This window comes from Heloderma suspectum, chromosome 14 (genome assembly GCF_057233095.1).
Source record: "Heloderma suspectum isolate Gila_16-S chromosome 14, 16-S_ref, whole genome shotgun sequence".
Taxonomy (NCBI): Eukaryota; Metazoa; Chordata; class Lepidosauria; order Squamata; family Helodermatidae; genus Heloderma; species Heloderma suspectum.
This window is the reverse complement of record NC_139471.1, coordinates 7,327,368-7,342,500: the sequence shown is the minus strand read 5'-3', so window position 1 is coordinate 7,342,500 and position 15,133 is coordinate 7,327,368. Positions and strand designations below refer to the sequence as shown.

The following is a 15,133-nucleotide window of genomic DNA, read 5'->3' as shown; positions in this document are numbered from 1 at the left end:
CCGGATAGTATACCAGAAATGTGGGCTGGGTTGATTTAAATCAATCTGTGAATTAAAAAATAACCTAATCACTGGCTTAAATTTAAATCAAGTTTCCCAGTTCTTCAAGGCTGTATACACAGTGGTCTCCCATCTAGGCACCAACTGCACCCAGACATTCAGCAAGGTTGTTGCATCCTGTGCTTTTTCAGCCCATACCCTTGGGCAATATAAGGCAGCCTCCCCTATCCTGGTGCCATTCAGGAGATGATGGGAGTTGTAGTCCAACAGATCTGGAGGGCACCAGCTTGAGAAAGACCGATACAAAACATACCATATAGCAGTTGCCCTGGGATTGCACTCTAGCCTCTGCCATCTGCCAAGAGACTGCTCAGAAAGAACATCATGGCAAGTAGGAGCCTGTCTGCCAGAGGAGAAGAAGCTGCAGGGAGCTTGGAAGAACTAAGAACTTTAGTGTCTGAGGTTGCCGTTTTCTTCCTTCCTTCCTTCCAATCCCTTTTCCTTTTGTGTTCTGTCTTTTAGACTGCAAGTCTTTTTACATTGTAAAAAGTTTATTGGGGGAGGGTGTCTCCTCCCCATTTGAGATCGAGGAGGGCGAATTTAATTTTCCAGATCTTGCTTGATACTATAAAGCTTATTTGTTAACTCGAACCAGTGATTCAAAAGCAACTTTTTATTTTAGTACTTCTCCATGGGTTGGTTCGGAGCCAACTTATTTAGCACCACTCCTAATGAATGGCATTAGGATCTAGGTATTTTAAAAAGAAAGGGACAGCTCCACTGAGAAGTGTAGCAGTGAGAGAGACTTGGCATGCAGTGTTTCATCAGCTGCAGTTTGATCCGTATTCCCATGCTAAATTAACTTTATGGGAGAATCCAGTCTTGAAAGTAGGGAGACGGCCTTTTATGTGAAGGGTTTAGACTGATAATGGAATTTAGGGCACAATCCTATGACCGCTAGGCAGCCATAGGATTTTCCAGTTTTGGGGAACTGACCTCAGAGCTCGCACTCAGAGGTCAGTTCCCAGAAAACTGCCTCCCCACCCCCTGCCGCCTCGTGGCACGGATCATACCACGCTCCGCACTCAGAAGAGCAGTGTGGAGCAGGAGGAAAGAGCATATCCCGGGGGAGGCGCGGGGAGAGCGGACACATCCTTACGACACTTCCTATGTGTCATCCAGCTCCCGCCCCCCGAACTGCTCCGGCTAGACAGCCGAAATCGTCCACCTAGCCGGTAAGGTAGGGCAGCCAGAGAGCGGAGGCAAAGATCCCCTCCACACTCCTCCCGCCCTGCATTGGATAGGCAGTCGCCTCTGAGTTCGGGGGCATTTGCCTGTCCCGATAGGATTGCTCCCTTATACTTTAGATCAGTTAATAGGATTGGATAATGAGTTTTTACCATTTTCAGTATGGTAGAGTAGATACCATTTATCTTCTAGTGCTAGTTGGCAGTATATTCAGCTGTAGCATTTGTTGGAGTCTACATTTGTACCATCAGCAATGGGCCTGGCGTGCTCTGGTCCATGGGGTCACGAAGAGTCGGACACGACTGAACGACTGAACAACAACAACAACAACATTTGTACCATCAGCAATGAGCATGTCAGTACCTCCCACCTTACTGGAGGAATTAATACTACTAATACAAATTTATATTGAGCTCTATACCAGAGCGTATTCCAATTAACCGCAAAACATACAACACAATCATATAAACAAAGTCAATAAGTACACATTAAATAAACTACTAATCAAAATTTAAACTACTTACACCCAATCAATTAAAATCACCAACCAATTTGAAACCCAGTTACAAACCGAATTGTTCCTCACTCCATACACCAATGCCTACAACTCCGCCTTGAACAAATAAGTTTTCAAGCCTTGTTTAAATTTATCCAACTCTGATTCTGTACAGAGGTATAAAGGGAATTAATTGGCTCTTTACAGAAAGTGAAGCGTACAATAGTTGTTTATGAAAGTATTTTGGAATGTGGTAAAGCAGATGTTCAGAATGTCAGAGAAGAATGGAATAAGGAGTTAAAATGCTCTGTACAGTCTAATCAATGGAACGTTGGCCTAGCTTTCATATGTACTATTTTGGTAGATTTAAAATTGAGGCTGATTCAACAAAAATTGATATTCTGTGTATATTGGACACCACAGAGTCTTGTTAAGAAGAAGCTGGCTAGGTCTGCCAGATGCTAACACAGACAGTGCCTCATTGAGGCCTATGATGTGGTGTAGTGGCTTCTTTTTGGTTGGATGTTATTGCTCATATACATTTTGTTCTTGAAAAATCTGTGATAATAGTGGGTGTTCATGTGCTTTTAAATTACATCCCTCCCTGCAATGTGGGGACTAATGGACAGCAAAAGTGGATACCAAGAATTCTTGCACTTGCAAAGACACTTATACTTCACACTTAGAAGGATAAATACCTACCAACGATCATTCAAAGAACTGAAGATCTTACTTGACCTTGTTACATTTGAATGCATCTCCTACAGCCGTCAATCTCATATGGATGCTTATTTAGATATATGGACTGCTTATATTAACATACATACTTGAAACAGAACCCTTCTTTTTCCCTTTCTTTTTTCTTTGTTAAAAGCGATGTAAATGGTTATTGTGTATGGATATTCTTATAATATGCTTTTCTTTCTTTCTTTCTTTCTCTCTCTTTCTCTCTCTCTCTCTCTCTCTTTCTTTCTGGCTCCCCCCCCCCACCGCCTTTGTTTTTGTTTGCTATTGTTATATTTGCAAATAAATTAAAAAAAAAATAGATTGTAAGCCTCAGGGCAGGGACGGTCTTACTTATCTTTGTATGCCACTCCGGGAGCTTTTTGTTTTGGTGGACTAAATGCTTCAAATAATTAAATAACCAGATGCATTTTGCACCATACAATTATATCTGATTAGTGACAAGAGGGAAGAGAACCTGATATTAATGGATTTCTGCTTATCTCTCTATACATATACAACACGGACACTGAACAAGATTGCTTACTTGCAGTATCTCTCTATACATATACAAGAAGGCCACAACAATCCAGTTTAGACTTAGGTATGCAGAATGTTTCAGAAGTAAAAACAGTAATTATTGGGCAAAACCTTCTTTCTCTATGAGATGGAAAGTAATTGTCCATGTTGGTTGGTTGACAATGGTAAATATTCATAATTTGTTGAAATCAGTACAATGCATGAATTATTGCTTCATCCTTTTAATGTTTGCCTCGAAAGACACACACTTCCTTCTTGTAATGTTCAGTATTTGGGGGTGGCTTGGTCTTGAATGGGCAAGTAAGACCCATTAAGACCAGCTCCTTGCAGATGAAAACTCCTACAACTGGTTTGTTGATATGGATCAACACTGCCTGCAATTTTGGACTCTCCTTGGGGGCATGACTACAAGGGCTGTATGGGAGTGCCCCATTAGGTTGAAAAAAAAAAAGAAAAAGGCTTCATCACTATAAGCCTCAAAACTCTATTGCTTATAAAAATGACACCAGCTGAGCCAATAACTTGAAACACACTATCCATGATCTATCTAATGAGGTCTACAATGGTGCAATTTTCCAAACCTATCCAATAAAAATTGCCACAGGTACAGCATGTTAAAAAGTGCTGCAAATTGACACATTTACCCCTTTTACTCCAATTTAAAGCATGGTTTGGTTCTGAGCAGCGGTTCAAAAGTTATTAAGGTTTTCCATCCTCATTAAAGCCTGTGGCAGCAATTGCTGGCAAAATTATGTTGTACATCTTCAATTTCATTCTGAAGCTAGAATGCTTCCAGTATGCCAATATTTTAAAAGGGAAATCTCTATTCTATGTGCAATGTGCGTTCCTTTAAAAACAGAATGTGACCTGACAAGGGCAAGCTACACACTACTACACAGAACAGGATCCTAGCATGGGAGGGGTTAGGGAGACTTAAGCCTTGCTCCCCATCCACCAGGCCCCCATGACTCCAATTTACATTGCTATAAAGGCATCCAGTTGTAATGGAAATTGCAGGCAGAGGGTTAAAGCCCTCACTTTAGGGTCCCAAACCATATTAGGTCCCATCCACTTACTTTTGAGTAAAACATAGCTACATCTTTAAAGGAACATGAACTTTGATCCTCAGGGAACTTGGTGGGGGAGGTGGAAGGGACAGGTGGGGCAAACAGAAGGATTGGGGCTTCTGTACCACCTCTCTTAATTTTCCCCCATATGATTTTTCTAATTAACCGGTGAGGGAGCACTCAATAAGTAACTGGCTGGGGAGGAAGAAGTGGAGAAAGAGGGAGCATAACCCCCCTTACTCATGAGAAGTGCTGGTCTGCTGTAGGGGAAAGAGAAAAGTGACCCAGCCCTGGGTGAGAACAGATGCATTAGATTTTATTGGTCAATTATTTTGTTCTGCAGACGTTCTTTTCCCGTAAACGTTGGCTATAGCATTTGTTTAAACTTGCAAAATCTTGGCATTAACTTCTGTTTTGTTGCTCCCTAGGGTATTACACTTAATATGCAAATAAAAGATACAGAGGTTATCTACGGAGCCAGACTTCCACATATCTGTGGAATATGTGGAATATGTGTGGGGGATTATTGCTCTGTGCCATGGCAATTGTGCCATGGGGTTCCACAGGGCTCTATTTTATCCCCCATGCTGTTTAACATCTACATGAAACCGCTGGGGGAGGTTATCCAGAGGTGCTGGCTGAGGTGCCATCAATATGCGGATGACACCCAGCTCTTCCTCTCTTTCTCATCAAAACCAGGTGAGGCAGTGGCTGTTCTGAACCAGTGCCTGGGCACGGTAATGGACTGGATGAGGGCCAATAAACTGAAACTCAATCCAGCCAAGACGGAGGTACTGTTAGTGGGTGGTTTGTCTGCCCGGCTAGGTGATATTCAACCTGTTCTGGAGGGGGTTGCACTCCCCCTAAAGGATCAGGTTCGTAGTTTGGGGGTGCTCTTGGATCCAGAACTGTCACTTGAGGCACAGGTGAACTCAGTGGCACGGAGCACTTTTTATCAGCTTAGGCTGGTATACCAACTACGCCCTTATCTGGACAGAGATAGCCTAGCTACAGTTATCCATTCTCTGATAACTTCTCGTCTGGATTACTGCAATGCGTTATACGTGGGGCTGCCTTTGAAAACGGTCCGGAAACTTCAGCTGGTCCAAAATAGGGCAGCAAGATTGTTAACAGGGACTGGCCTGCGAGCTCATATTACGCCAGTACTTTTCCAGCTGCACTGGCTGCCAGTCCATTTCCGGGCCCGATTCAAAGTGCTGGTGTTAACATTCAAAGCCCTTAACGGCTTGGGGCCAGGTTACCTGAAGGATCGCCTCCTCCCATATGTGCCTGCCCGGACCTTGAGATCATCATCAGCGGCCCTTCTCCGTGAGCCCCTGCCGAAGGAAGTGAGGCGGGTGGCTACTAGGAGGAGGGCTTCTTCTGTTGTGGCACCCCGGCTCTGGAATGAGCTCCCTAGTGAGGTTCGCCTGGCGCCTACATTGTACTCCTTTCGGCACCAGGTGAAGACCTTTTTATTTTCCCAGGCATTTTAGCTTTCTAAATTTTTATCTTTGCTGTTTTAAATCTGTATTTTAAACTCCTGTACTGCTGCTAGGTTTTATTGTGGTTGTATTGTTATATTGTGGTTTTAATGTTCTATATATTTTAAATTGTTCCACACCAGCAGAGTAACACAAATGCAGATCCACATCAATCGCCCACATAACTTTCTTTTTGCTGGCTCGAGACAAAGAATTCCATGGCCTGTGAAACCTAAGCTAATCTACAAATGTGGATGAATAAAAAAAGAAGTATCCTGGCCCATATTCTCTCTCTCTCTTATCCTAGGAGCAACATGGTTATTATTATTCAAAATGGGAGCACTGTTGCTTATGTAGGCAAGAAGATAGCACCATTCGCTCTCCCCCCATGCAATTCGGGAGGGAGAAAAATGTGGCATGTTTCAAAAGCTTTCTGAAAACACACTTGTTCAACCAGGCTTTCTCTGGCTTGTAATAAATTATAATTAATCATACGCTGTCCTTGTATTGCTTTGCAGTAGGAATTGCAATTTTTAATAATGTATTTTAAATGTTTTAATATTTATGTGAATTGCTTAGGGAGCTTATTTATTTATCTATCACATTTATATCTCGTCTTTTTTCCTCCTTAAGGAACCCAAGGCGGCTTACATTATCCTCCTCCTCCATTTTATCCTCACAACAACCCTGTGAGGTGGGTTGGGCTGAGAGTCTGTGACTGGCCCCAAATCACCCAGTGAGCTTCCATGGCTGAGTGAGGACTAGAACCCGGATCTCCTGACTCTAGCCACTATACCACACTGGCTCTCTTATTATATTAAGCAGTCTTAAAATATCACAAATAAATAAATGATAAATAAATCCAGGAGCCCCTGCTGGATGATCAGGGGACTGGAAACAAAGCCCTGTGAGGAGAGACTGAAAGAACTGGGCATGTTTAGCCTCGAGAAGAGAAGACTGAGGGGGGATATGATAGCACTCTTCAAGTACTTGAAAGCTTGTCACAGAGAAGAAGGCCAGGATCTCTTCTTGATCATCCCAGAGTGCAGGACACGGAATAATGGGCTCAAGTTACAGGAAGCCGGATTCCGGCTGAACATCAGGAAAAACTTCCTGACTGTAAGAGCAATACGGCAATGGAACCAATGACCTGGGGAGGTGGTGGGCTCTCCCACACTGGAGGCATGCAAGACGAGGCTGGACAGCCATTTGTCAGGGACGCTCTGACTTGGATTCCTGCCTTGAGCAGGGGGTTGGACTCGATGGCCTTGTAGGCCCCTTCCAACCCTACTATTCTATGATTCTATGATTTACTCGAGTCTTCCTTTGTAAACAGGCACTCCTCACAGGGGTTGTTCTGGCCTACCTCTTGAGACATTGATGCTCTTTGGGTCTAGGGGGGTGGCTCAGCCCCTTTCTCAGAAGTGGAGTCCCCCGAGGGCCACTCTTTGGTGCTGTTTGTCTCTGAGAGCTCTAGCCCCTCTTCTGAAGAGGATTCCTTCAGCAGGGGCATGACACTCTTCTCCTGACCAGCTGCTTGAGGCAAGCTCCCCCCTGACTTATGGGAGAGCTGGTCCTGAGACCATTTAGTCCAGTGTTGTTCACTGGAAACACTGATTTTATTTTGTAAACTGCAGACACACTCTGAGCACATGCCCAGATCAAGGCAGCCTTGGGAGCCTGAAATGGCTGATTTTCTAGAGGGCCCATGGGGTAATAATCCTGCACAGGATCGAAGGCATTAGCAGCAGTGTCATTCCAGCATGCTTGCTCCAAACAGAAGGGGCTGCCTGAGCAGAGCTTTCGAGTTGTTGTAGCCAAGAGCACCCAGGACCTGGTCACTAGATCCCATGTGACCAGCCTACCAATGAGCTTCAAAGACAGGCAGGAGGAAGGAAGTCTAAAGAAACAGCAGACACCTCAATCGGCATACATTGCAGTTTGCCTCAGAGAGGCACCAGAACTAGTCAGCAGCAACCATCTCAGACTAAGGGCTTCCCCACACGGGACTTTCATCCTGAGATTGAGATTAGTAACTCACAGAAGTTTGCAGGTCATTTACATGACGTCACCTTCCAGGGCTTCTCCCATGCTTTGTGACCATTTCCGTGGCTTTATTTGAAATGGAAATAATGGGCTAATTAAAAAACACAATTTGAATTTGTGTAAAGAGGGAGTTGTGCTATAACAGCAGCACCATCTAGTGGCTGTATAATGAAACATATAGGACTTGCAGATAAAGGCAATCCTGGGAGAAAAAAAGAGGAAGTGTATCTGAAGGAGCTGAGCTTAATCCTGCAAAGAAACTGGAAGTAGAAGCAGGGGCAGGAAGTGGATGGGGAAGAGACAGAGAGACTGCAAATTAATTGAAATTGAAGAGAAACTAATGATTTGGAATTATCTGGGGCAGCATATCAATTAATTGAATAATTTATCTTATTTGTGGTGATTTGGATGAGAAAGTAATTGGCTTGCATTGCCTTCTGTGAAATTTAAATAAATCCTAGTAATTATTTCTAAAATTGCATATAGAGATATAAATTAGCAATATGCAGATGTTATGCAGATTTCAGTCCTGTGGGCCTGGGCAATGCCCCCTGGCATAGAAATGTGTGTGTGTGTATAACAACATCTCAAAATCAGGTTAGTAGAAAAGTAATACAAAATTGGCCAAAACCAAAACAGCACATCCCAAGAAATCTCGGCAGTTGTGCGTCTGTGTGTGTGTTTTTAAAGAGGAAGAACTTGCATTACTTCCCCAAAAGTTTGCATACTTGAGCAGGGAAGGTGTGTCTTCCTCAGCAATCTGTACACGCAGATTAAAGAGACACGGAAACTCTTGAATTAGGTGCTCCTGTTTGGTCAGGAATAGAGAAGGGGATTTCTTGAAAATCCCCTTCAGAAGTTTGATGATCTGATGAATGATTAACATTTAGGTAAATTGGTTAACAAATTCCCTTGTTGGACTTTTACTGGAACAGAACATCAAAGGCTGGTTTCCCCAGCCCCTGCGACTCAGGTCAATCATGACTCTTCTAGGCATTTTCTTATTTCTGACGTTTTGTGGAAGAGGCTTTACTCAGGAGCAAACGTAAGTAAAGGGCAGTTATGTCTGTTGCAAGGCTAAATCAGTACAAATGTAGACCCTAAACAGTGCAGTCCGGTTGTTAATCAGAACAAGGCCACACAGGGTACTTATGGGTTGAATCCAGACAGGCATACTTAGAGTGGACCTACTGAAATCAGTAAGACTGAACTTATGAGTAACCTAAGCCCCTAAGGAGGTCTTCTCTAAGCATGACTAAGCCTGGATTCAATCTGTTATATCATTCCTCCATGAGCTTAGCTGGATCCCAGTTACTTTTCTGGTGCGATTCAAAGCGCTGGTCTTGATTTTTGAAGCCCTAGGTAGCCTGGGACTGGATACTTAAAGGGATCTCTTCTCCCACAGGACCCTCTCCCTCCCATGTGCTGAGGACACCACCTGGGGCCCTGATTCATGTGCCACTGCCTAGGGAGACTCGAAAGATGTCAACAAGAAGCAGGGCCTGTTGGGTGGCCGCCTCCTTCATTCTGGGCCTCCTTGCCCAAAGATGCCCACCACAAAGCCTCATGTGTTGTTTTACGATGGCTGGTTAGAACAATGTTATGTTAGAAGGCATTCAGGGATGAGAGGCTGAATGCGAAGTCCTGTGCAATTTGTCTCCGCGCAAGGTTTCTGTTTTATCAAATTGCACCTTTTGCAGGGGGGCAGTGTGTGTGTGTGCGCACGGAAGCTTTTTAATCCTTTCCCCTCTAGCTGTTTTCTGCAGTCCCCCCCACACACAATAGGGACCCATATCATTTCTGTAGGGCGGGGGAAGCAACTGGGAAGGGGGCAGAGCTGAAAAACAACAACAGACCACTGTAGGAGAAAAGATTAAGACACCTTCCACCATTATCTACTTCAGATTGCAGCCTCCATAACTATGCTTTAGAAAATAAACCTCAGAGGAAACACTACACAGGTCTCTGTGTACACATGTATTTTTAACCCAGCTCGAATACTCTTTTAATTCCATTGTAATATTATTTGTTGAACTGGTTTGGTCTGCCTTATTTATTTAAATGGTTCTATGCTAACTTCGTTTATGCAATTTGTAATCCACTTGAGGCCTCCTTTCATACCAAGAGCCCGGTAAGAAATGAATAGGTAAAGATTAAATAGGATAAGATGATATATATAGATTAATCTGCTATTCAGACACAAGGAGTGGCTGCTGCTGGCTCCGATGTCAGTGGGGTGGTGAATCCACTCCAGGTTTCGGTCAGAACCAGTCAGAACTCTAGCACCTTGGATAGCTCCTTTAGAGTTCTGACAGAAACCCGGAGCGGATTCACTGCCCCACTGACATCGGAGCGACCAGCCTCCACTCTACAAAAGCATGCTGCTGGCTGATTAGACAAACCCCAATGAAGCAAAGGTCTTGCTGATTTTGGCAGGGCTTCGGCCCTGCTATGGCTGCTGTCATCAAGCTATTCTCTCCACAAATTTCTCCCCACCCCCCAGTTATTTTATTTAATGCAAAATATGTCTTTAACAGTGGGCAATGTCGGTGTGTTATGACACAGAAAAAGCTTTCCATGAACTAATATCAACATTAAAAAAGATGGATGGTAAATGGAGGCCATGTTTTTCAAAGGTCTTGTGAGGCATGAGTTGACCATTGCGCAGCCTGAGGTATTCGGTCAACTCAGCCATGGGGGGGCTAGAGGATTGGAACTGCACCACTTCTTGGCAATTAAACTCTTTGTGGCCTCCAGATGTGCAGGACTACAACTCCCATTGTCCCCACCCCATGGCTGGCCTACCGGACGCACTGGCATATATGGTTGTACCTGTGTTACAGAAAAGTTGTACAATTGTTCAATTAATTGTATATAGTTGGAGCAATCCAGTAGAGCTGAATGTACATAAACAGGATGTCTGACTTTTCAGCTGGCCTCCATAGCTGTGCCTCGAATAGCAACTGATATGCAGGAATTAGCAGTACAAAATTATGCCTGGTCTGGAGAATGTGGACAGGGAGACATTTTTCTCCCTCTCTCATAATGCTAGAACCCAATGGGGTCATCCTATGAAGCTGATTGGTGGGAGATCCAGGACAGATCAAAGGAAGGGCTTCTTCGCACCGCGCAGAGTCAAACTATGGAATTCGCTACCACAAGACGTAGTGATGGCCACCAACTTGGATGGCTTTAAAAGGGGGTTAGACAGATTCCTGGAGGAGAAGGCTATGAGTGGCTGCTAGTCCTGATGGCTATGTGCTACCTCCAGTATCAGAGGCAGTATGCCTCTACACCAGTTGCTGGGGATCATGGGTGGGAGGGTGATGTTGCGCTCATGTTTTGCTTGTGGGTTTCCCATGGGAAGCTGGTTGGCCACTGTGTGAACAGAATGCTGGACTGGATGGACCCTGGGTCTGACCCAGCAGGGCTCCTCTTATGTTCTTAATCTTTCCAAAGGTTGAGATGAATGATCAAGCCTCTGTTATGTGACAACTACGGAGTATGGTGGAAAAACAGCCATCCCTGAACAATTTATTGCTTTAATTTAGGCTATGCCTAAACCGTAGCTCCTCTGTTGCAGTTCCTCATGCTTTTGTGATGTAATTCATCCCACATTATTTCTTTGTACTGTTGTACATATGTGCTTCCTCTGCTGGGCATTGTGGATGAGGACTTTTTTCTTTTAAATATGTGCAGACAGCTGTGAATCTTTGCATACATTGCTGACTTTTCATGCAGTTTGGAAAGGAAGGAGGAACTTGCAGTGAAAGAGTCAGAATTTAGGAGTGTTATTCCGTGCGCTGTGGATACAGTTAGTGAGCAAGAGGCGGTCTGTGGCACACCGGTTTTGTGGGATTGGTTCCAGCTTCTTCCTCCTGATGAGCGGACAAGGTGCTTTCATCTGTAAGGCCGATCACCTGCTTACTTGATCCTTGCCCATCTTGGCTCATTATGAGCTGCAGAGAGAGGCTGGGTGAGGGATCAGGGTGGTGGTGAATGCCTCCCTTGAGGAGGGAGTGATGCTGTCAGCTCTCAAGGAGGCAGTGATAAGACCGCTCTTAAAGAAGCCCTCCTTGGATCCCCAAGTTCTGAACAACTTTTGCCCAGTCTCGAATCTGCCATTTTTGTAGGTGTCAGGAACGCCCTAGCTGCCTCTTGCAGTCCCCACCAATAGCCAACTCAGGACACAGAAGACGAGGAATTCTTTCCGAGACTTTATTCCTTTATTCCTTTATGACTCTTTCAGAATACTAGTCGCTAGCGCCAAAGCAAGGAACAGCACTGGGGAAAGATAGCAGAGTAGCCTAAGCTCCAGGTAAGGCAGTTGGTCCCCGTTTGAAGGAGAAACACGGGAAGACCCTAAACTTATGGGCTAGGGAGAGATCCTCCCTCTTTCCCCTGGGTTCTCGGGATGCGACTGTTGTTTGCACGCCAAGCGAGCACTACGCCTCCTCTCGGCACCCACCATCTGTTGTTGCTCCCTGCGTCTGCGCCGAGCGTCCAGCGAGCCCCCCTCCAGCGCTCTCTTGCTGCCAGGGTTACTATCTCTCCCAGGAATGCTGGCAGGAGGAATCTCTACCAGCTGCTGTGCTTGTGAGAGATGAGCGAGCTCCTCTCCCACGGATTGCTGTTCCTCCTCGGAATCAGAACTGCTCTGGGGCTCTATTGGCTCAGTTTCCACCCTGACAGTAGGGATGGGTGGATCACTTACCCTGTTCCAGGTGGGGCGGTCCGGGGGGGGGAGGCGATTCATTCCTCCCCCCCCCCCGGAATCCATCCAGGCCAGCTCCGCTCCGCCTTGATCCTGCGGAGCCGGCTGTCAGCTCCGCTTCGCTGGCGAATGTCAATACGGTCAGCAGCCATTGCCGTGCCGTATCACTGTAGGTCAGGCTCCGGACGCAAATGGCGTAGTGGGTGCCATTTGCTGCTGTAAAGCTGGTAGATTAGCCTAAATGCAGCCATTTTCAGCTGCACTTAGGCTAATCTACCAGCTTTATGGCCGCAAATGGCGCCCACTACGCCATTTGCATCCGGAGCCTGACTTACAGAGATACGGCACGGCAATGGCTGCCGGCCGTATCGACATTTGCCAGGGACTCGGCTGGATCCCCAGGATCAAGGCAGCAACAGATCCGACCCAGTAGGATTCCACACAGAGGTGGAGGTGAGTGCTCTGTTCTGCCATGGGCCCCAGTGGGGCTGGATTCTTGGAATCCAGCCTCATTGGGGTCCATGGTGGATTTCTCCCCCATCCGTACATTTTTGGGCAAGGTGATTGAGTGGGTGGTGGCGATGCAGTTGAAGGCACACTTGGAAGAAGCCAATTATCTAGATCCGTTTCAGTCGGGCTTCAGGCCTGGGCATGGGACAGAAACGGCCTTGGTTACCTTGGTGGATGATATGAGGAGGTCTCTGGATAGGGGCGAATGCTCCTTTCTTGTTCTCCTCAACCTCTCAGCAGCTTTTGATACTGTTGACCATGGTATTCCCCTGGACCGCCTGGAGGGGTTGGGCATTGGAGACACCGTATTGCATTGGTTCTGGGCCTTCCTCTCCGGCAGGTACCAGAGGGTAGCACTGGGAGAGGAGGTTTCGGACCCATGGCCACTCACTTGTGGGGTGCCACAGGGTTCCATCCTCTCCCCGATGCTATTTAACATCTATGTGAAGCCGCTGGGGGCTATCATCAGGAGGTTTGGGGTGCAGTGTCATCAATATGTGGATGACACGCAGCTCTACCTCTCGTTCAGATCTTCACCAAGGTTGGCCGTAGAATCCCTGTCCAAATGTCTGGAGACGGTGAGTGGCTGGATGGGGAAGAATAGGCTGAAGCTGAACCCTGACAAGACCGAGGTACTTTTGGTGGGAGACAAGAGGAGGCTGGGGGATGTTGACCTGGTGTTGAATGGGGTACAGCTACCCTTGAAAGACCAGGTCCGCAGCCTGGTGGTCATTTTGGACTTCCAGCTGTCCATGGAGGCTCAGGTGTACCAACTCCATCTGATACGGCGGCTGCACCCCTAACTTCCCGACCATCTGCTCCCATCGGTAGTACATGCCCTGGTCTCCTCTCGTTTAGACTACTGTAATGCGCTCTACGTGGGGTTACCCTTGAAGACGGTTCGGAAGCTGCAGCTGGTACAGAACGCGGCGGCTCACCTGATTAAAGGCAGCTGTCGGCGAGATCACATCACTCCAGTGCTGAAGGGGTTGCACTGGTTACCAGTTGTTTTCCGGGCCAAATTCAAGGTGTTGGTTTTGACCTTTAAAACCCTATATAGTCCCGGCCCAGCCTATCTTAAAGAGAGCCTCCAGCAACACCAGACAGGCCGCTTAGCAAGATCAGCCTTGGATGGCCTTCTCTCTGTCCCATCAGCCAGAACAGCTAGACTGGTGGGGACGAGGGAGAGGGCCTTCTCTGTGGTGGCCCCCAGTCTGTGGAACTTCCTCCCTTGGGAACTCCACCTTGCCCCCTCTATGCTTCCGTCACGCATTAAAAACGTGGTTGTTCAGGCAGGCATTTGGGGTGGGTTAGGGTATTTTAGAAATATGATGTTTTGATGTAGAATTTTGTTTTAAACTGTTTCTATTATTGTACATCGTCCAGAGTGGCTGGGTGACCAGCCAGATGGGCGATTAAAAAATTAAATAAATAAATAAATAAATATATTTTTTTGCAAGATTAAAAAAGACACAAAAATTTCCTGCACTTGAACACTTTGCCCCCATGGAGAGAGTAGGGGGAAGATGGGGAAGCACAGCTCCAGGGCCTTTTTTTTTTAATAGAACAGGAGCCACACCAGGTTAATGGATGGAGCCCTTCTTGCTCTGGCAAGTGAATGAGGTGATAATGAGGCTTTCAAGTTTTGCTATTGTTTGAGACAGGTTAGCATAGAGAAAGTCAGAGAATGAGGAAAATAAGCTGAGGCTGCATATTTCTTTCCCTTTCTTTTGCTGGGGTTTAAATGGCAACACTTCTTTGCAAAATTGTTTGCGTTTCTAATTAAAAGACAAAAGGTTCCATCTTTGGCTGAAGCTCAGTGTGGTTTCTGCAAGTTGAACCTATGTAGTCAGAAGTTAGTACCACTGAGTTTAATGCATAAGATTGCAGTCATGACTTGCAAACAAAATTGTGTTTGTGGTTTGCTTGTTTGGGATGTCTGTTTTATGATGGAGTTTTTAACCAGAGTATTGCAATATTTTTGTACGGGTCCCTTGTGCAACGGCTCACAGGATTGCACACTTCCCTGTTGACCGTGCACCACGGCAGACAGTTGAACAGCTTTTAAAAACAAGTAACACGTATGATTGGCACTGAAGCTCACAAACACAGGACTGACTGTGGGGCGAGGAGGAGAACACAGAACATAGATCCTAGCCACTGAGTTATGGGAGGAGTGATGGCCCTTGAACCCACACCCCTCTTTCTCAGCTAGAAGCATTTCTCTAAAATAAGCCAACATGAATTCTCTGATGACTGTAGAGTTAGAGGTTACAAGCACTTGACTCTCCATTGGGGTTAAGTC

The 15,133-nt window shown here is 45.8% G+C and overlaps 1 protein-coding gene across 2 annotated transcripts in view; it reads left to right on the top strand.

Moving 5' to 3' along the window:
* The first annotated feature begins 8,338 nt into the window (after nucleotides 1-8,338).
* The window catches only part of C5 (complement C5), a 106,491-nt gene continuing 99,696 nt past the window's right edge, over nucleotides 8,339-15,133 (top strand). The window contains exon 1 of one of the 2 annotated variants that reach the window (XM_084821290.1): nucleotides 8,339-8,649. In XM_084821290.1, coding sequence (XP_084677416.1) covers nucleotides 8,585-8,649 — 65 coding nt within the window. In that variant the 5' untranslated portion in view covers nucleotides 8,339-8,584. The remainder of the gene's footprint in view (nucleotides 8,650-15,133) is intronic. The other variant, XR_014785941.1, reaches the window with a different exon arrangement.